Genomic DNA, 22566 nt, shown 5'->3' on the forward strand with positions numbered 1-22566 from the left:
TTTGAGGAGTCAACCCAGGTGGTGAGAGGCGATGCTGCAATCATTAGCGTCACCATTCCTCTGCTATGCCTCTTGAGAAGTTCCCTGCAAAGCATAAAGGCAGATGCTTTGCGCTCGGAAACGGAGGCGGGTGAAGACAGTATGTCGCTGGATAGTCAGAGCACCCTCCTGTCTATATCTCAGCGCGTTGAGGAGGAGGAGGAGGAGCATGAGGAGGATGAGGAGGAGGGGAAAGAGACAGCTTGGCCCACTGCTGACGGTACCCATGCTGCTTGCCTGTCATCCTTTCAGTGTGTATGGCCTGAAGAGGAGGAGGAGGATCCTGAAAGTGATCTTCCTAGTGAAGACAGCCATGTGTTGCGTACAGGTACCCTGGCACACATGGCTGACTTCATGTTAGGATGCCTTTCTCGTGACCCTCGCGTTGCACGCATTCTGGCCACTACGGATTACTGGGTGTACACACTACTCGACCCACGGTATAAGGAGAACCTTTCCACTCTCATTCCCGAAGAGGAAAGGGGTTCGAGAGTGTTGCTATACCACAGGACCCTGGCGGACAAGCTGATGGTAAAATTCCCATCCGACAGCGCTAGTGGCAGAAGGCGCAGTTCCGAGGGCCAGGTAGCAGGGGAGGTGCGGAGATCGAGCAGCATGTACAGCACAGGCAGTGCAACACTCTTTAAGGCCCTGGACAGCTTTATGGCTCCCCACCAAGACTGTGTCACCGCTCCCCAGTCAAGGCTGAGTCGGCGGGAGCACTGTAAAAGGATGGTGAGGGAGTACGTAGCCGATCGCACGACCGTCCTCCGTGATGCCTCTGCCACCTACAACTACTGGGTGTCGAAGCTGGACACGTGGCCTGAACTCGCGCTGTATGCCCTGGAGGTGCTTGCTTGTCCTGCGGCTAGCGTCTTGTCAGAGAGGGTGTTTAGTGCGGCTGGGGGAATCATCACAGATAGGCGTACACGCCTGTCAACCGACAGTGCCGACAGGCTTACACTCATCAAGATGAACAAAGCCTGGATTTCCCCAGACTTCTCTTCTCCACCAGCGGACAGCAGCGATACCTAAGCAATACGTAGGCTGCACCCGCGGATGGAAGCATCGTTCTCTATCACCATCCAAAACGGGGACATTTCTGCTTCATCAATCTGTGTATAATATTCCTCCTCCTCCTCCTGCTCCTCCTCCTGAAACCTCACGTAATCACGCCGAACGGGCAATTTTTCTTAGGGCCACAAGGCTCACTCATATAATTTTTCTAAACAATTTTTATACGTTTCAATGCTCTTAAAAGTGTTGAAACTTTAACTTGAACCAATTTTTCGTTAAACTGGGCTGCCTCCAGGCCTAGTTACCACTTAAGCCACATTAACCAAAGCGATTAATGGGTTTCACCTGCCATCTTGGTTGGGCATGGCCAATTTTTTCTGAGGTACATTAGTACTGTTGGTACACCAATTTTTTTGGGCCCTCACCTACAGTGTAATCATAGTAATTTCTATGTTCTTCGCCTGCACTCATGGTACAGAAAGGTGTGTGGGGTTGGCCTACACTTTAGCTACATAAATGTAACTGGGGCCTTGTCTATACTGCAGCTACTGAAATGTGAAAGAGACTGTTATCTCCCTAAACTGCTGCAATGGGAATGTTACTGGGGCCTGTCTTGAGTGCTACTATTACTGAAATGGAACTAAGACTGCGCTCCCCCTATACTGCTGCTAGTGATATGTTAGTGGGGCCTGTCCCTAATGCTACCGCTGAAATATTAATAATTCTGGGCTCTGCCTATACCGCTGCTAATGGTATGTCACTGGGGTGTGGAAACAGAGGCTTCACAAAGACATGATGGCGGCGAGGCCATTTCCCACCAACGCTGTTACTGTTAAGGTGCATATAACCACAGACACGTGTAGAGGACACATAGTGCCTCCAAAACATCCCCCTCCTCCTCCAACAATGAAAACATTCTTGGCAAATACCTTTGCATTGGTCCGTCTGGTGGCAGTCCAAGAATTTCACCTTTAACGACACAACAAGAGAGCACCACCACCATCCCCCCGCCACGGCCCACTTAATCCTGGCCACATTCCGAAAACCAACTACATAAAACCGCGCTACCAGGTCCGCAGTCACCACCACATTACCACCAACGAGGTTACTGTTAAGGTACATATTACCAGTCTGACTGGGGCATGCAGTGTGGGCCGAAGCCCACCTGTATTGTATCTGATGTTAGCTCTGCTGAGTAGGGCACTGCAATGGGATATATTTATGTACCGCCGGTGGGTTCCAGGGAGCCACCCATGCTGTGGGTCCACACGGAGTTGTAACTGCATCTGTCCACTTGTAAAGAACCCCAGTCTGACTGGGGCATGCAGTGTGGGCCGAAGCCCACCTGCATTAACCACGACATTACCTCAGCTGTGATGGGCAATGCAATGGGATTTATTTATGTACCGCCGGTGGCTTCCTGGCACCCACCCATGCTGTGGGTCCACAGGGAGTTGTTACTACATCTGTCCACTTGTAAAGAACCCCAGTCTGACTGGGGCATGCAGTGTGGGCCGAAGCCCACCTGCATGAACCACGACATTACCTCAGCTGTGATGGGCAATGCAATGGGATTTATTTATGTACCACCGGTGGGTTCCAGGGAGCCACCCATGCTGTAGGTGCACACGGAGTTGAACCTACATCTGTCCACTTGTAAAGAACCCCAGTCTGACTGGGGCATGCAGTGTGGGCCGAAGCCCACCTGTATTGTATCTGACGTTAGCTCTGCTGAGTAGGGCACTGCAATGGGAAATATTTATGTACCGCCGGTGGCTTCCTGGCACCCACCCATGCTGTGGGTCCACAGGGAGTTGTTACTACATCTGTCCACTTGTAAAGAACCCCAGTCTGACTGGGGCATGCAGTGTGGGCCGAAGCCCACCTGCATTAACCACGACATTACCTCAGCTGTGATGGGCAATGCAATGGGATATTTTTATGTACCGCCGGTGGGTTCCAGGGAGCCACCCATGCTGTGGGTGCACACGGAATTCCCATTGCGGAGTTGGACCTGGCTGTGACTATTTATAAAAAACCGCGGTCTGACTGGGGCATGCAGACACCTTGACAGAATGAATAGTGTGTGGCACATAGGTTCCCCATTGCTATGCCCACGTGTGCAGCTCCAGATGGAGGTGGCACAGGATTGGATTTCTCATTGCTTCTGTACAGCATTGTGGACTATCGGCCCGCCCCTTTTATGGGGGGGTCGCTGCCTAGCCATGCCAACCCTCTGCAGTGTGCGCCTGCTTTTCCTGTGGCAGACGCACTTATAAATAGACATGAGGGTGGCGTGGCATGAGGGCAGCTGAAGGCTGGGCAGGGACAATTTGGTGTACGCTGTGGACACTGTCGTGCGGGGGGGGGGGGGTTGGGCAGCATGTAACCCAGGAGAAGTGGCAGCGGAGTGTCATGCAGGCAGTGATTGTGCTTTGTTGGAGGTAGTGTGGTGCTTAGCTAAGGTATGCATTGCTAATGAGGGCTTTTCAGAAGTAAAAGTTTTTGGGAGGGGGGGGGCCCACTCTTGCCGGTATTGTGGCTTAATAGTGGGACCTGGGAACTTGAGATGCAGCCCAACATGTAGCCCCTCGCCTGCCCTATCCGTTGCTGTGTCGTTCCCATCACTTTCTTGAATTGCCCAGATTTTCACACATGAAAACCTTAGCGAGCATCGGCGAAATACAAAAATGCTCCGGTCGCCCATTGACTTCAATGGGGTTCGTTACTCGAAACGAACCCTCGAGCATCGCGATGATTTTGTCCCGAGTAACGAGCACCCGAGCATTTTGGTGCTCGCTCATCTCTATTTATTAATAGAGATGAGTGAACGTACTCGTTTCGAGTACTTACGCAGCCGAGTACCGCCATTTTCGAGTACTTCAGTACTCGGGTGAAAAGATTCGGGGGGCGCCGGGGGGCGGGGAGAGGCGTGGCGGTGCGGGGGGTAGCAGCGGGGAACAGGGGGGAGCCCTCTCTCTCTCCCTCTCCCCCCCACTCCCCACTGCTACCCCCCGTGCCGTCACGGCGCCCCCCGAATTTTTTCGCCCGAGTACGGAAGTACTCGGAAATCGCGGTATTCGGGCGAAAAAGGGGCGTGGTTGAGCATGTTCGCTCATCTCTATTTATTAACCCTAGACCTGCTTTATTTTTATACAGCATTTAAGAAAGTCGATATATCAAAATATCGATAGTTTTCCACTGATGTTTTACAATAATCGATAGTTTGTTCAGCGATAGTCGATACTATCGATATTTTTGTGTCGATGTCCCAAGCCTACCGCTCCCTGATGACAAGCCGGGCGCTCAGAGCAGAGAACAGCTGAATGCAGAAGGCAAGCGGGGACACCCCACTTGTTTTCTGCATCCTCCGCTCGGAGCGCCCCGGCTGTATAAGAGCTGGGTGCTCGGAGCGGGGAACAGCTGGATGCAGAAGACAAGCGGGGACCCGGGCTTGTCTTCTGCATCCTCCGCTCACAGCACTCGGCTGTAAAACAGCCAGGCACTCCGAGCGGAGAACAGCTGTATGCAGAAGACAAGCGCAAGGTGGTCGCTCAGTGTTTGAGCGATCATCTTGCGCTGTAAATGACGCAACGATTATCGCTCAAAAGTCACTCGAAAGACATCTTTTGAGCGATAATCGCTGTGTCTAAATGGGCCTTAAGTGGCTGTCTACATTGGATAAGCAGTGTTTCATTCTTTTTGAAAGACAAATGCGTCAAAATTATGGTTCAGCATTGCATGCTGCGCTATTTTTTTTCCAGGGATTTAACAGAATTTGCTAAACATGTGAATGAGGCCTAAAATTGTTCTTTGGGATATTTTTCTGCAACAGTATGCTGTTAACCTAAATGAAACAAAAACACGTTCTTGACGCCATCTTTAAGTTTAACCCCCTCCTGCACACAGCACCGTCAACGGGATTGCACTGGCATACTGACAGCCTGATCCTGTGGTGTTATAAGGAACTGAAATAATCCATTCCCTGTCACAAAGGTCTTCAAACACATCACTCATATTGAATGCTGTGTCCATGAATACAGAAGCACTGTTTCTGCATTCAGGTAGTTTCTAAGCAGTCCTATGACATTAGTAATAGAGAGGACTGAAAGGCTATATCTGTTTAAAACAGATCACTGGTCACGGTCATCTAATGCTCTGTTCCCGTTAAGTCACTGTTTTTCAGTGAGTCGTATGTGGGAACAGCAGGGAACACGTAGATAAGGTATTCTCTGCTAACTTGTGCAGCCATAGTAAAATAAAAAATAATAAATGAGTATATTAAAAGTTAAAAATAAACCAAATAAATGAGAAAAAACATAAAAAGCCACCCAACCAATAAAAAAGTACGTTAAAGAAAGTCTGACAGGTCTTCGGCAATCAAAGCCCTATATACTGTTTGGGCTTATATCCAGCAGCGTATGCGTAAAACCCACAGGTCGCATGCAGCATTTTGCACATACGCAAAGCATAACCTCTGGCGGCAGAGAGCCAGCAGAGACCGTGTATGAGCTGAGTATGACGTCACGGACATGCGCAGTGTGATCCATTTAATTTTTGGCTGACAGAGGTCTGAGGGGGTGGGGCTTCATTAAGCGGGGGAGGACTACTGTTGCAACTAATTGTCTTATAGCCAGAGATTGGTAAAACTGGAAATCTATAGAAAAAGAGTGGGAAGAATGTATTTATTAACTGTATTTCTTACAGTTTGATTGCAATATCAGACAGCCTAAAAGAAATTGGGAAGTTAAAGCAGAAATTGCAGTTCTTTTTTTTTCTTGTTTTGGTGTATTTTCTACATTTAGTGCTCCTTTAAGTAAAAAAGAAAAGATGGTGTCATGTTTAGGTTATTATTGCTTCTTCTTTCATCTGCTGTTATTTTATCAATTTTTTTTTTATTCACAGTCTTCACTTTCTTTATATCTTTCTGTTGCCTCTAACATGACCTTTCTTGAAATCCTCTCCTCCCTTGTGTTTCCTTCAGCACTGCTCTTCACTCCCCCTCACAACAGTACAAAGAATGAGGGAGGGAGGACATACTTGGCTCGGCACATACAAACTGTTTATATTCCGCACAAAAACATTAAAAGTCTAAAAGGGGCGCTACAAATATGATGTGTATTGTTATAAAACCTTTAACACTACATACCTTATACAACTAAAACTACTAAGATGTCACATATCCCTTTTAGCTTATGACACTATAGGACTATGTATGTGTCTGAGGACTATGAGAACACATCAAATGTTTTCATTAGAAAACTAGTAACACAATAAAAGACTAACGAGTAACACATTCCATACAGTATATAGGTGTTAGATTTCTTCTGTTTTATTTCATAGCCTCAGATTGGCTGCAGAGACCTTTAAATGGCCGGTGTCAGCAGGGATTGTAGTCCATCACCTGGTGCCAGGACTTAGGACTACCTTTCACTGCATCAGTATGGTACTGATGACGGCTGCATCCTCTCAGCTTTCATCTCCTCATGCTGATATTTTTATTATCTTCTCATGCGTACGTGACACGGAGTCAATGAAAGTTCATTATTTTTCATTGATCCATTCACACTTGTGAATATTTATTGCGTAATAATGCAACAGGTTCTATTTTGCCACATATGCGCGATAGAGAGCATTGTACTTTATGGGCACATAATCAATGCTGTACATATGCAATTACATCGCATTCAGGCCGCGTTTATACACCTTGTTCGGATGCGACCGAGCGGAAAATTTAAACAAGAAAAGAAACCAGGAAGACTGTGCGTGACAGCATGTATGAGACACGCTGTCATACACAGTGCACAATCGCTGCCATATGCAGCGATAGGCCGGCTCCACAGTGGTAAACAGTGCTTTACGCTTAGGCCTCATGTCCACAGGGTTAAAATCCACAGCGTTTTTCCCGCACGCGGATCCGCGCCCCATAGGGATGCATTGGACACCCACAGGTAGTTAAATACCTGCGGATGTCATTTTTCCCGTCAGGCACGGATCCGCGTGCGGGAAAAAATCCGGACATGCTCCATTTTAGTGCGGGTCTCCCGTGGGGACGGCTCCCGCAGGCTTCTATTGAAGCCTATGGGAGCCGTCCGGATCCGCGGAACACTCGTACCATAATTAAAACTCACCTGTCCTGGACGCTGTAGGTCTCCCTTCCTTCCCGGCCGGATCTTCTTTCTTTGGCCCGGCGGATGTGCCCGGCGCATGCGCGCGGCACGCTGACGGCGTGCCGAGCACATCCGCCGGGCCGAAGAAAGAAGATTCGGCTGGGAAGGAAGAACCACAGCATCCGGAGAGGTGAGTTCTTATTTTTTAGCCTCATGTCCGCGGGGCAGGAGGGACCCGCTACGGATTCTACATGAAGAATCCGCGGCGGGTCTGATTTTCCCCATGAACATGAGGCCTTAAGGTCTTGGGAGCCTGGCCTGGCAAGTTCATAAGATAGATACTTGTTTTGTAACATCAATTATTAAAAAAACAACATTTTGCTTTTTATTTTATTTTCTTTTTTTATCTTTGATTTTTTTTGCCACTGGTGGGAATGCATTGTAGATAACAGTAGAGATTGGCTGGGAAATGGGGCATCAGGGTAATTACTGCAAATTAATTATTGTCAATATGACAACCAACATACTAAATTTAAGTGGCTAAGGATGGCGGTGAGCATCCTGAAACCACTGCCTTGGGCAAATTAGAGTTTTTGGCACATGTACAGCCACAGATGCGTCAAACTATCTTGCCCGGAAAACCCCGACTCAACCAAGTGTTCATGCGTTCTTAATGTGGTGAGGAGAGAAAGCTGCTGTCAGATTCATCTAGCAGTGGTTTATCTCCCCAAGAACAAAAGGATAAGTTAGTTGAAATCCAACAAGTTGGCAGGCCTCCTAACACATTGCATGATTGGCTAATCCTGCCAACAGGTTCGGCCAATTTACGAGTAATGTGTATGGCCAACCATTGTAATGTGAAGCCTGGAAGGTCGGTTAAATCTGTACAATATTTAAAGATAGGGATTAGTCAGTTACCAATTATCAATAATTGTATGGATATGGCATATTCACTAAATTTATCACATGTATGACACTTTCGGGAAAGGCAATAGGTAGTAACTTGTCCAGCTGTAATCGCAGGCTCGCTGAAGTCACTGTGTGTGCGCCTTTCCCCAAAAGTTGAAGATGTTACTCAATTGGAAAGGGTTATTGTGCAAGGAGAGGGAGGAAGCTGAACTAGTGCTGAGGGCTGAACTGCCCATCAAATGGTTTAATCCAAATTAGCATATGATGTGTAGAGTGAAAATAAGCTAATTTCAGGGACTGTTGAGAATAAAAGCAAAGGTATCCATAGAATAGTCTTTATTCTTCTAAGGATTGGGAGATTGTGGGAGGGAAGGAGTGACAGACGTCCTTTAAGTGCAAGGTGGGTTTACCAAGTATTGGGATACAGATAGCAGAGATAGTTGTGCAGGGATAAGGTGAAACTAACTATCCTTCTCTTTGTGAAGCAACATATGCTTATCTTCTCACATATGCAACAGATTCAAGGGGTCCTGGACAATATAATTACTTTTTAGCATTTTAATCACCTACTGTAGAGATAGCAATTATGAAGTCATTATAGGCATTCCATTCTAACAGGGCATCAGCGAGCCACAGTTGGTCATCCTATAGGTAATTTGGGCAGAAAAGGCATCCTTGACCACCTTCGAAAACCAATGGCAGTGTTCTGCTTGGTTGGCATTGACAGGATGTACCCATGGAAAATAATAATAATTCAGCAGGTTGATCTGCAATGCCACAAAGAAAGAGACAGGTTTGACTATAGACTACAAAGTAGGATAAGAAGAATAAGATCTATGTGGGTTAATATCTTACGAGATGCATCATTGAAAGTCATAGCACTTGTGGTGAAAAATGCCTCTGTATATTGTGCAACAGTACATTTTATGTGTATGTGTTAAAATGCATTCACTGGTGCAGAAAATGATAAATAATATTGTAAGGCAGTGTTATGTGTAGGCCAGGTGGACTAATGCCTAAACATTACGGTAGGAATATCATGGGCACCGCAAGGGTATAAAAATACCACATCTCACCGCCCACATGTCCCATTAGGTATACATATAAGTCCCATTTGGTGTGCTACAAATTTCTTTGGGGTGCAGCAGTAGAGTGGCAATAAGTGCAGAGAGTACAGAGACATTGTGTGATAAGGACTGAAGAGTGTCAGTTTGGGTGAGCAGTTAGTGTTCTAGTGTGACGGAAATTATATCATATGATTTAATGTTTATTTGAGGCTACTTTTGGCGATGTCAGCAAGCAGAATGTATGCTGTGCAGAGTAAATTCCTCACACAATGTTACTGCAAATTTTGTCTTTGTTTACTATCACCTGGGAGACAGAATCCAAGGGACAGATTTTTATCAGCACAATGGAACCAGCAGAGAGAGAGGAGTCATCAGTATATGATCATTCTTTACACTTCAAAGGAAAAACAGTTTGAACCAAATGAATGATGTAACTAAGTTTGGCTTTGTAACACCCCTTTTCTGTCTCAACCTAAAACCTACCTATGTGTCTATAAAAAGCTGTGTCTTGATGCAATAAATAAAATCTCTTGGTTAACACATCCCATTGTGTTGTGTGAAATGATTTTTTCTGAGTCCGTACCAACCACTCCTAATATGGCACCCGCAGTATATCGAACAGCACAATTGCACTAACACTAGCCAGAGAGAGTACATAGCGAGAGTACGTCTTCAGAGCAAGAGAGCCACACAGTGCCACAATAAGCTGAAAAACAAGCCTAGAATGAAGGTCCAAGTGAGCCCAGCAGATGAAAGTGCCAGCACCGCAGCTGTTTATTTGTAACCTGCAGAACCGGAAACTGATTGAGATTCTTTGTGAGTTTTGCCAGAAAGTGAAAGCACGTTCCAACATTCAGTCAAATTGGTCTTATTTTTCAACCATGCCTGTCAGTGCTGCGCTCAGGTAAACACTTTTAAGCACATTTATTAAAGGTTTTAAGCCAGTTTATGTTTAAAAAAGTTGCTAAGTTTTGTGCAGGCATATATTTGCACAAAATTTGCTCCTCTCCATGAAGTCAGCGCACCGTGCACCTGGGAAAATTGCACTAAGCTCGGCGCAGGAAATGCTGTCATGATGTCATTCATTAGTAAAAGGCTTTTCTTAGTAAAAAACAGAGATTTAACATTGAGTATTAATATGACTGTTCCATCCATTCATATCTTATGTTGGCATATCTTGGATTTCTACAACCTATTTTGGCAGTAGAATATGGGATAAGTTAGAAGTAGAACATGGGATGGTGCAAAAATAATATAGTCTTAAAAATGTTTGCGAGTCAGACACTGAGTAGTTAGAAATAAAGTAATCGAAGCTTTGTTTATCATAGAATCCATTAGCAATGACTATCATGAAACACTGAAAAAAACAATGACAGTTTTGCCATTTCCACTACTTGAATGGTATTTAATGGCCATGTCCCAGCTAGTTTAAAGCAGGAAATACATGTTGTGCAACAGAGTAGCTTGGTTTGAAATTCAATGCGAATCGTAGATGCTATTAGTTTAAGAAAAAAGGTATACTTTGTATACCAGCCAAATGAAGGCCAGGGGGACACACTTTTGGTTCCCTTTGGGGCCAATGGATGGGTTTGGTATGTATGCAGGGATTTTTTCTAGCATGTATGCCTAATGTAAACATCAAACATGATGAGAACATAGGCTTTAATCAGGTATAGATACACGTGTTGACAGTATGGAACATATAAAGCCTAAGAGAAGTCATTAATTCCAACTAGAATACATTGTCTCTGATTTGGCTTTGGTGCAGTTTGAGACAAATGAGTCTCAAACAAAAAATTATGAAGATACTCAAAATGCCTCTATTTCTACTCCCTAGCACAGAGCAAGAGTCCAATGTAACTAATGTCTTCTAACTGTGTGTACGTTGGCTCGCGCAAACAGAATCTAGCACTGCTGTTGCGTGTCAGTATCTGTTTCTGTAAACTTTGCTGTTGGGTGACTTTCAGGAAAATGCTGTCAGATGTCAGAAAAGTTGCAGCAGGCCTGAACTAATTCCTATTGAATGAAGCATCGTGTGAAGCACGCTGAAAATCTTTTGGCCAAGCCTAAATGAGCTGTAGTGTGCAATGGACATACTCCTTAAAGGGGTTGTCCCGCGCCGAAACGGGTTTTTTTTTTTTTTCAATAGCCCCCCATTCGGCGCGAGACAAACCCGATGCAGGGGTTTAAAAAAAAAAAAAACGGATAGTGCTTACCCGAATCCCCGCGCTCCGGTGACTTCTTACTTACCTTGCGAAGATGGCCGCCGGGATCTTCACCCACGGTGGACCGCAGGTCTTCTCCCATGGTGCACCGTGGGCTCTGTGCGTTCCATTGCCGATTCCAGCCTCCTGATTGGCTGGAATCGGCACACGTGACGGGGCGGAGCTATGAGGAGCAGCTCTCCAGCACGAGCGGCCCCATTTAGAAGGGAGAAGACCAGACTGCGCAAGCGCGTCTAATCGGGAGATTAGACGCTGAAATTAGACGGCACCATGGAGACGCGGACGCCAGCAACGGAGCAGGTAAGTGAATAACTTCTGTATGGCTCATAATTAATGCACGATGTACATTACAAAGTGCATTCATATGGCCATACAGAAGTGTATACCCCCACTTGCTTTCGCGGGACAACCCCTTTAACCCCTTAAGCCTAAAGAGTGTACATGTATGGCTTCTGGGTGTGGGGTTTGTATACAGTGGGAATGGGAGCTGAAGCCGCTCCATACACAGTGGGTGCTGGCTCTTTTTAACAGCAGACATTCCCTGTAACAGCCGCGATCGAAACTACTGCAAAAGTAATAACCACTATGGCGACAGATTAGTTCACTTGTAGAAGTGGCTGCAACACAAGAAAAGAAGTGTTTCCAATATGGCCGCCTGCAGACGGGCGGATTTGCATTGCAGAATACAGAGCGGTAGTCCGCCTCCGTATTCCGCAGCATGCGGAATCCGACTCGCCCGTGTGCATGAGACCTAAAGGAAGTGATATCATATTACAGTTCCTTCACAATGATACTCAAGGCTACCTGCTGTGCCCTACAATACAGCTACATGCACTGGACCCTCTCTGTGCAGAACGATAGCCAAATGGACCTCTATGCCTTCATTTTTAAGATTAGTGGGGTCACATATCCTTTAATATTTCTCTTATCTTGTATTTTATTACATTTCCCAGAAAAGCTGACATGCCCTGCAATAACTTTACCTTGCCTGCAAAATAAATGTATACAATGAATTAAGTAGAGCACCGCGATCAGTTACCAGTAAGGGTAAAAGGTGCTGACGTCCTCTTTGGGTCCATGGTCTGGGCTCTTGTGGCTTATAGCATTCCAGCTATGCTGGTGAAGCAATATGAATGAAGCAGACACGGGCCTATGTACTGCTGTGCAATATTTGCTTACTTCTAAGAGTTCGATAATGTTGTGTTTGGGTTACTACTGCTTTTGCCACGGTGACATATCACTAGTATGAAGCTGGACCCTTAACCTTTAAAGGAGATGTCCCGAGGCAGCAAGTGGGGTTATACACTTCTGTATGGCCATAATAATGCACTTTGTAATGTACATTGTGCATTAATTATGAGCCATACAGAAGTTATAAAAAGTTTTATACTTACCTGCTCCGTTGCTAGCGTCCTCGTCTCCATGGAGCCGACTAATTTTTGGCCTCCGATGGCCAAATTAGCCGCGCTTGCGCAGTCCGGGTCTCCTGCAGTCTTCTATGGGGCTCCGTGTAGCTCCGTGTAGCTCCGTGTAGCTCCGCCCCGTCACGTGCCGATTCCAGCCAATCAGGAGGCTGGAATCGGCAGTGGACCGCACAGAAGAGCTGCGGTCCACGGAGGAAGAGGCCATCTTCAGCGGTGAGTAGAGAAGTCACCGGAGCGCGGGGATTAAGGTAAGCGCTCCGGTGAGCTTTCTTTACCTCCCTGCATCGGGGTTGTCTCGCGCCGAACGGGGGGGGGGTTGAAAAAAAAAAAAACCCGTTTCGGCGCGGGACAACCCCTTTAAGAACGTGTTCTATTTTTAATGTCAATAAATGCAGCCAAAGGTTTCCTATAACTGGATATCAGCCTTTCATATCTTGGATGCAGTATTTTAATCATCTTTGCAGAACTTTGTACTTTAATTCAGACACATAAGTAGATTTTCATGCATGAACTACTTATTATATGTTACGCAACAGCCTCTTTACTGGAAGGATATTGACCCGGCCATTTACATGTAGACGTGCCCTACTTGTCTTGTTGTATAACCACACTTAACTTTCCATCTTATGGACAGATGACCCGGCAGTCTAGTACAGCGCAGAATTCCTTCTTCCTTTGAAGAGTTGTCACTGTCATTAGACAGCACATCATCCGTACACCATCAAACCGCCTGCAGATGTGACTGCTGGTGTAATGTTCTTACTCTTGAATGCTGTATTTGCTGAACACCAGACTGTGTGGGACAAGTTCAACTTTTCTTCCATTTGCCACAGATTATTCCAGTTTTCTCTTTAAATATAAGCTCCCATTGTCCAACATTACACTTTGTGTAAGGGCCATGTCTACCTTTTCGGACAATTTTTTTGCCACAAGGCATCTAAAATTAAGAAATGAAGCATCGAGGAAATAGATGTTGATTTAAGATGTCCTATTGTTTTGTTTCCCCAGCTCCAGGCATATGTATCTCTAAAAACAAACCCCGTGTAGTCTCATCCTGCAGTCATACTCGCTTCCATCAGTATCCTCCTCACTGCAGGGAGGGGTGCAGTAAGCCCATAGTGAGGAGGATAGGGGACACAGGCCCTCCCCGTTCTCGGTAACAGTCTCAGCGGTGAGACCCCCTCTAATCAGCAACTTATCACCTATCCTGTGGATAGGGGATAATTTTTGATGCTGGTACAGCTCCTTTTTATCTCTGAAAGGATTATTGAGGCAAGAAGTGGAAAATACTTTCCATAGTACTGTGAAAGGCATTAGGAAGGGTAATAATCAAAGCTATATAATACCCTAGAATATAAAAACTATTAACCAGTGTATAAACATTTATTATATCAAACATTTATATAAAAATACACAATATTTACAGACGGATATGCTACATATACACATGTATGAATACTGTACAAAGCCATGCTGTCTATAGGGTCAGCCTCTTTATGTAAGGAAATATAGGAGCAGGTTGTGGCTAATCTGATCACTTGATTCAATGCGTTTTCACAACACAATGTGGACCTACATGAAGATCTACATTACATCCTAACATGAATTTGTACTAAAAACAGTCACGGAAAAGTGCCAATAAAAGCCAGGAATAATATTTGGATAGTTACTATTTACATTGCCTTCAACCATTCTTCAATAAAACAATCATTTTTAGTCACTATTTAATATACAAAAAAAAACAAAAAAACACTTACAATCTTGCTTTAACACAGATTTTGTCACTGTCGTGTTCACGCTTGTAACTGAAATGTGCAGAATTCACTGACACAGCAGGTAAATATGCCTTTGCTGTACTATTAAGGATATGCACATATTAAAGGGGTTTCACACTACTTAAAATTACTTCACAACCGCCCTGTACTTACGGTTGACCAGGACATGTGACTGCTGCAGCCAATCACTGGCCACAGCAGTGACAGTCTATAGCCAGTGATTGGCTGCAGCCGTCACATGTCCTGGTCAACAGTAAGTACAGGGCGGTTGTTAAACAATTTTAGAAGGGTGCGAATAATGATTTTATTAATAATTTGACTCTAATTATGAACAATGCTGACTGTTCCCTATTAGTAGTAAATACATTGGTGGCGGAGTGAGTTCACAGTTATTTATAAGCCAGCATTTGTATCTGTGTTCAGTGTAATCTTGATGGGAGTCCTTTACCGAGGCCTTGTCTAAGCACAACCCATAGGTGGTGTCACGTTCTACAAGGCGCACCAAATTTATCATCCAGCAATAACCACTGTGACCAATTCGGCTCATCTTTAGACTGGCTAGCCTACGCATGCACTGTGTAACTATTAGGAAGCTATAGTAAGTCTGCCCCACGGTCTAACCCTATATAGGGCATCCAAAAACTGTGTTCCATCTTGGTAATTTATACTTAAAATAAATAATTGGAGTGGTTTTCAGCCACAGTTTAGGATGGATTTACTATGTACCCTTATAGCTAGCTATCTGAATAATGCTACATAGCTGTTGATGACTGCACTCTAAAAAAGTTGTTCCCTTAGGAATCCCCTCACTGTCGATCACAATTCATTCATATTCACCTGCTCTATTTGGGATTCAGTACAGGTCACCCGTGCTACAACAGCAGAGGGGATCCCTTCTTTACTACAGCTGAACAGCCATTTCCACCCTGGCTATGAAGTGCATTGCATTGATAGAATAGTGACATGGTAGCTGCTGTAACTTCGGTTCACAGTTTTATCTCTCTCCCAGGAAGACACAAAGCCAGAACACATGTAGTGAAATGGTACTCAGATTCCTGCTTCCACATGATTCAGGATCAGCTCAGCTTGAACTCCATTCTGGCCAACATGGTCCAAATACAGTTCTGCACCCATGTGCACTTCCATGCTTTGGTGGCCATAGCTTTAGGTTTGTGTTTCACATTGGCACCATCTGCCCGATGGCAGAACCATTGTCTGTGGCTCATTTGTGAAGTCAAAACACACCTAAACACCAAGTTCACATAGTAGTCTCTACTGAAGCTCGTTCGTGCTCACAATCAGCACATGATGCCCGACGCAAGTTCATGAAAATTAAACTCGCATCCTGGTTTCATTTCTGTAGTGACCCGGAATTCAAATTCTAACAGAGAGAAGGAAAAAAAATGGCGTTAAACTGGTGAAAGAAACAGCAAAGAATTAATAGACAAGTCTTTATACTGCCAGTCTAATTGTTTTCAGAGGTCTGCCATGGACCATCGCTGTCCTAGGACAGGCTTCCTTCACATAGTCTTGCACAAATATTGATCCCCATTCATTTGAATGGGGTCATACACATAAGCGAGGTTTTCCTGCAAGGCACCGCGATGCGTGAAACAAGCCGCAGTATGTTCTCTCTGGCTGCGTTGTCTCGCAGAAACTCTGTTATCCTCTGCTGCGGCTGTCATAGCTGTGGTGGAGGATCCATGGATCCCTGAAGTGATGCGAGGCTTTTGTTTTTTTCACATGAAAACACCTCACATCCCTTGTTATTTCACGTGGTGGAGGGGGGAAGGGGTGCAATATGGAGGCAGGATTCACGCCCCCATCTCACGCTCGCCCGTGTGAAGTTAGCCTTGCACACGTAAAAGAAAGAAGCATTTTTTAGAGGCTTTTTTAAATATACAAGTTTACATTTTTGCTTTTCATATTCCCCATTAACCTTTTTTTGCTGAAAAACACTATCTTGGATACCAGCCTAAGGCCTTGCTCCCACCGAAATATTTTCTTCGTTTTAGATCCGGAAGCCTTTCAGTTTGCATTTTTGAAACCCCATTGAAATCAATGGGGTAAAAAAAAAAGAAACAAACAAAAAACAGATCCGTTTTTTTTAAAGTTGGATTTTACTTTCCTCCTAAAACGGAGAGATGGAAGCCCTGTACTAAGCCCTAATGCAGATGTGAAAACAGCCAAACATAACATATGGACCCTGCTGGGTCCTCCAGAGGAAGAGCTGTCATTTGTGACGCTCTGCATTGATCCAATAGCGATTCCAAAGGGAGGCGCTCATCCCATAAACCGTGACCGTCAAAATCTACTAGCCTCGTCTGCTGCAGAAACTTGGGGGATTTGTGGCCCAAGTTTGTAATTCTATTTGTCATAGAATAAGGATAAAATACCTGATAACTTGATGGTATCGTAAATGCTGTACTCTGGAAGATAGCAATTTTGACCTCCAGATTCATTGGTGAAATAGCCTTTGCCATCTATGTTTGTCTGCTGCCAAACAGGATCGAACATCTGTCAGAAAACCATAACACATGTATTCAGACCAAGGCTCTATATTAAAGGGGTTGTCATTACAACAAACCCCGTCTACCCACTGGGTCCAGCCTAAAATAAAAAAAGGGCATACTCATCTGTCTTGGAGCCCCGGGACACAGCTGAGAACTGCCGACGGTATCATCAGCAACTTCTGGGTAGACAGCCAATCAGAGGCCGCAGCATCACAGTACATACATCACCGTACATACTCCCGGTAAGTACATTTATGGTGACGCTGTGGCCTCTCACTTCTGCCGGGCCGGCTACCTGGAAGTCGCCGCCACTATCGGCAGCGGATCTCAGCTGTGTCCTGGGGCTCCAAGACAGGTGAGTATGCCCTCTTTTAAATTTTAGGCTGGGCCCAGCGCGTGGACGGGGTTTTGTTGTAACGACAAAGCCCCTTTACTGAAACACAATCTGGACACATGAAGAATCAAGTGTCTGCACAATAATTTTCTCTCACCTTTAAAATCTCATCAGTGGCTTCATCATCCTCAGCTGCAGAAGAGAAAAATGCAATGTATCAACACGTCAGATCACTACGGTGACTGCAAGTAACTGTTCTAACTCTGTCCTATGAACTAAGCTATGAATTATGTTCAGCCTGATTTGTCTAATCAATGCACATCTCAAGCAGTTACCCAAATGTAAAATCTGTATCATGTAGGAGAAAATAGAATATTAAGCTTATCAATTACCTTCAGAGCTCATGGGTGACACCTGCAGAGGGTATATATCATTTGTGCTGTCAGGCATGGGCACATAGAGGTCATCTTTCCAATCAGGTACACTGCTAGTAACTTCACACTCATTCATGGCTGCAGAGAGATACCCATATCATAAATCATATTGTGTCTTCAAAGATATGCGAATTACCTACATGCATAGAACAGTCCTTGAGGAGTAAAGGCCCATTTACACGCACAGATGATCACTCAAAATTTGCCAGAGACTGACAGTTTTGACCGATCGTTTTGCATTAGCTACTAATGGGCTAATTAGTTCATTAGTAGCCAACTAGCTTCATTTGTATGTATTTAGAGAACAGTAGGTGGTCTGTTCTCTAAATACATCGCTGTTCTCCAGCGGGACAGCAGCTGAAAGGTCATCAGCGCTGCCTGCGGAGAACTCAGCGTGCGGTCCATCTTATCAGGGACGACAGATTTTAAGCTGAGCTGACAAAAAGTGCATAATCGGCGCACATTTACACTCAATGGCTGTAGCTCAAAAGCCGTCGTTTGTAAGAATTATGAGCGATAATCATTGCGTGCAAGTCAGCTTTAAAGCGCAATATATCCCAGAGCAGATTGTTAAAGCGTATTCTCTTTAGCTTTTGTAATATCTATTCTGTTCGCAGGAAAGCTAGGTCTCTGTAAGTTATGTATGTTCATATTACTAAATGTGCTGCAGCAGTTCTAAATGGAGTTTTGGTACTGTGTCTTGTGCTCTTGTATAGATCTGTATTAATAACTGCTGGCAGTATCTATCTCATCAGAGGTAACAACTTTTAAGTGACTTTGAAGTTACCTATAAGTTCGGAGCTTGCAATGTCGATTTCCTGTGTTGGGTATAAATTTGCTGTGTAGCCGTTGTGGTCGTCTGGGAGCTGACAGTTCTTCACAGCTTCTTCCACCTCATCTGCGGATGAGCTCTCAGTCTGCAGAGAACAAGCATGTATGTGTTACCACAAGTATTTTATAGACATACCATGCATGTATTTCAAGCTGCAAGCTATCTCTTTGCATGTAGTAGAGCTTGTACCTTATTCTTGGATCTGTTCTTGCAATCTTTAGAGGATTTGGATTTGCGTTCTGTAAAGAAAACACAAAAGTAAAGTTATCACAATCATATAGTAGCATCCTATATAGTAAGTAGTGCAGGCCAAAAGGGGAGCATAGCAACTAACTAGATAATGGTTTGAGCTGCAGACTAATATAGTAATGTAAAAACACTAATAATGGAAACAGGAGGTACAGTATAACAATCGCTGGTTCTGGCCGTTACCTTTCTTATCTGTCTTTACTTGAGCGGGCAGCATCTTGTAGACTCTAACAGCACTTGAACCTTTATATATACTTTTATCCCTCACTTCTTTAATATCGGGAAGAGAATTCATTGCACAGCGGAAGTTTGCTTTCCAGGTCTTTGGATCAGGTTCCTTCTCGCCAACTTTAAACTTTCCTATATGAAAAAAAAAATAGCCAATACTTTGAGCAGCTGAATGCAAACTGTGACAGTTATAGTATAAATACAGGACAAATAAGACTGACCAAATTAAGCTAAATCACAAGGGCTACACTGCAGATTTGACAGAGTTATTAAAGGGGTTTTCCAGAAAAATACTATTGATGACATATAAGTCATTAATAGCTGATCAGCTGTGGTCCACCACTTGGGACTCTGGGCACCTGCTATCAGCACTGCAACACAAGGATCGGAGCGGAAACTGCTGCTCTGCTCCCTGTGTAGTAGTTGGCACTTGTAACTACAGGCTAGGGTCTCATTAAAATGAATGGGAGCTGCGCCTGCAGTTACAAGTGCCAACCACTACACAGGGAGCGGAGCAGCAGCTTCTGCTCAATCAGCTGGGGTCCTTTGTGCTGAATCCCAGCCGATCAACTACTGATAACCATCAACCACTTTAACCATCAACCACTTTAACTACTGAATGAAAGTTTTTTGACATCCCAAACGCTCTTTCTGAAACTCCTCTACACCATGACCTTCGTTCTAGCGCCACAACTACTATAAAGTAATTACTTGATAAGAGTCTGTAGAGTCCCTAGGCTGTAAGCTCAAGTAAACGTGCACTTTGAAACCTACCGGTATGAATAGCCCAACTACGGAAGAGACAAGCATCTTTTTCAATATCCCAGCCGTGCCGTGCAGCATGCTTCCAGGGAATCTGGAAAAGTCCCTCATCCTGAAAGAATTAAGAAACAAAGTCTGAGATTAAGAGTAAAATCACAATCACTCCAAGATCAAATGGCTGTAAGACGTGTACACAAGTATATGTAGCTAAGGAGTTTCTGGCCAGCTATCTTACCTCGTTTACCCATTGAAGACCAGGGATCTTCTTGGACAGAATTTGCTGTTCCAGCCATGGCCTCATCCTTAAACGTGTCACTGGCATTTTTCTATGGAAACACAACATCCGAGTTAGAACAGTTTTCCTTCCACAACTGTAAGATTGGTAGATTGCAGCATTGTGCTGACACCTTCAGTATTCCAACTGTCACTTTTGCATTGTCTGCACTAGACAGATAACTATGTGACTGCATTATTTCATCTTCCCACAGCTCACATTGTGTCCCTGAAACCTACAATCTACATTCAGGAAGTATAGAAACATGTTCATTTCTGACAGATTGGGATGGGGGTGTTTTTTCACAAACTTCATTCAAAAGTATGTAAGAGTTGCAGAAAATTCTGCAAAAAAATTGCATATTCTGCAAAAAAACAAGACCTACCATGTGTGAACATGGTGCCGGTCCATGCTGCAGCTGAGATGCTGTATACAGCCGGGCTGCACTTGGACTTAGAAACAATTGAATGTTTTAGGAGGGCACTTTTGACCTAATGAATTATTTTCCAACAGACCAAAGAATTCCGCTTACTGCTGTCCAAATACAATGACCATTTCACCCGGCCAGAACTGTACATTTCACAATGGGTATAACTTACAAGATCACACACACAAGCCGTTAACAGAACGCTCTCACGGGACTATAACCAAGCCGATTGCATAATTCCAAACAGAATGCAAGGGAGATTTCTTCCTGCTATTATTAGAGCTGTATGCAAACAGCGACTCTGAAACCTGATATCGCTGTGTCAAGCCTGGAAGCAGATAACTACTGCACGCAACTGTCAGTGCCGCCTGATTGGTGCTGACCTGGTTTAGTGTGACTGCTTACCGCCAACCCCAGAGTTCAGCCAGAAAGCAACAAATACTTAGGAGAGCTTCCTAACTTCCCATTTGGCCACCAGGATACAGCATGTTCACAGTCATTTATTCCACATTATAGGGAGTTTGGTAAACTACTATAATGTATAGGTGAATGAGAGAGATACATGATGACATACAGGGTGCAATCAATCCAGTAACAATAGCGTGCTTGAATAGGAAGTCATGGATGCATTACAGGATAGTATCACCAGTACTGAGATACAGTGCTGGATCAGTCCATTTAACTATATAATATCCAAATAGATTTTAATTTTGTTTCTATGCAATGAAACTTGCATGTCAGTATACTGCATCATGCACAGGGGAGCAAAAATATATACTAACATGCACACATAATTAGTAAATACATTTTTATTTGTTTCCTTTTCTGATTGCTAACCCTGCAGCGCAGACTGATATCTGCCTTCTCATACTCCATGTACAGTCTGCGAGGACAGGGACCTCAGCGCAGAAAAGGCTTCTCAAGAGTACCAGCGCCACCTGGTGTCACCTACGCGGCACTACAGCTCCCCGCCCACTTCATCCAAAACTTCCCTTGTTTTTGCTGGGTGAACTTCCTCGTGCGCGCAGCCTGCAGCCTCTACTATGTCCAGTAGCTGACAGCCACACATCGCCCCCCTGCAGGGACCAGCAGTGCACGCTGCTGCAGGGCTGCTCTGACTAATGCACCCCAGCAGTCTGCACACATCGCCCATTCCCTGCACAGAGCTGATGAAGAAGCATTCCCTATGAATGAGATCTAGTGTGACATTGTATATAGAGATAGAACGCTGGCTGCAGCGGTTACCTGATGCTCCTCGGTGCAGCCGAGCTGTGTTAGTCCTGCGCTGTCTCCTCACTCCTGTAATGTGCCGTCTGGCTCGCTGTCACCCTGGGATCCCCAGGTATATTATAAGCTGACTAAACACGCCCTGAGCGGATAGGGCGCCCCTATTGGCCGCCGGAGATGTCACAGCGCGGCATCATTTCGGGGAAATCAGGCTGTTTAGAAACTGTATGAGCGGGGAAGTCCCGTCCGCCTCCTCCTCCTCCCCCCGCGGGCGGCCCGGCTGGTGTCCTCACACTCTCCGGCAGCCGCAGCAACACAACTCACGTTTACAGCTCCGCTCTTCCTCTCTTACCTCCTGTCACCAGAGGAGAGCGCAGGCTGTAGGTGGGCATTGTGTGTGCCAGTCTGCGGAGTGTGCCAGGGGCGGCTGCACGCGGGACGTATTATTTGTGCACGTCTTTGCACACGCATTACGCTGAGAATAAAAAAAACCCGCGACCTGCTCTATTTTTGAACGACACAATGTTGCAGGGAGATCGATAACAATGGGGACTAATTAAGCCCTTTTCAGTCACGGAGCGGGTACAACCTGCGCAGATGTTAACGGTCCCCGGCAAAAGCACAGTAAAACATGCACTGTCAGGGTCGCACTATCGTGCGTTTTTGCACTTTTGGACGTGTGAAACCACCTTTAGTGTGCGTTTGCGCACCAAGGTCCCC

The 22566-nt window shown here is 45.0% G+C and overlaps 1 protein-coding gene and 1 long non-coding RNA gene across 3 annotated transcripts in view; one reads left to right on the forward strand and one right to left on the reverse strand.

Annotated features, from left to right (window-relative positions):
- Nucleotides 1-22566, forward strand: part of LOC136611489 (uncharacterized) — a 141625-nt gene that overhangs the window by 110192 nt on the left and 8867 nt on the right. The window lies entirely within an intron of this gene.
- On the reverse strand, nt 14161-22000 carry IRF1 (interferon regulatory factor 1). 2 transcript variants are annotated; one of them, XM_066591143.1, is made up of 10 exons: nt 21865-21999; nt 20154-20244; nt 19931-20030; nt 19112-19288; nt 18869-18918; nt 18635-18764; nt 17806-17925; nt 17571-17605; nt 16963-17083; nt 14161-15947 (listed from the first exon to the last, which is right to left on the reverse strand). In XM_066591143.1, exons 2-10 carry the CDS (start codon nt 20238-20240, stop codon nt 15865-15867), a joined length of 903 nt encoding a protein of 300 aa, XP_066447240.1. In that variant the 5' UTR covers nt 20241-20244; nt 21865-21999; the 3' UTR covers nt 14161-15864. The 2 variants fall into 2 exon arrangements, with proteins under 2 accessions (XP_066447240.1, XP_066447241.1); XM_066591144.1 differs by lacking the exon at nt 16963-17083 and having other exon boundaries at nt 21865-22000.

Source organism: Eleutherodactylus coqui, chromosome 2, assembly GCF_035609145.1.
Source record: "Eleutherodactylus coqui strain aEleCoq1 chromosome 2, aEleCoq1.hap1, whole genome shotgun sequence".
In the NCBI taxonomy this organism is placed as follows: Eukaryota; Metazoa; Chordata; class Amphibia; order Anura; family Eleutherodactylidae; genus Eleutherodactylus; species Eleutherodactylus coqui.

Bases quoted from the DNA above. Each gene is read 5' to 3' on its own strand.
- IRF1 (XM_066591143.1), bottom strand. From the start codon at position 20,240: ATGCCAGTGACACGTTTAAGGATGAGGCCATGGCTGGAACAGCAAATT. The intron at 19,289-19,930 runs GTAGGTTTCAAA...TTTTTCATATAG, and splicing joins TAGTTGGGCTATTCATACCG to GAAAGTTTAAAGTTGGCGAG. The intron at 17,606-17,805 runs GTAATTGATAAG...TCTCTTCTGCAG, and splicing joins GTCACCCATGAGCTCTGAAG to CTGAGGATGATGAAGCCACT.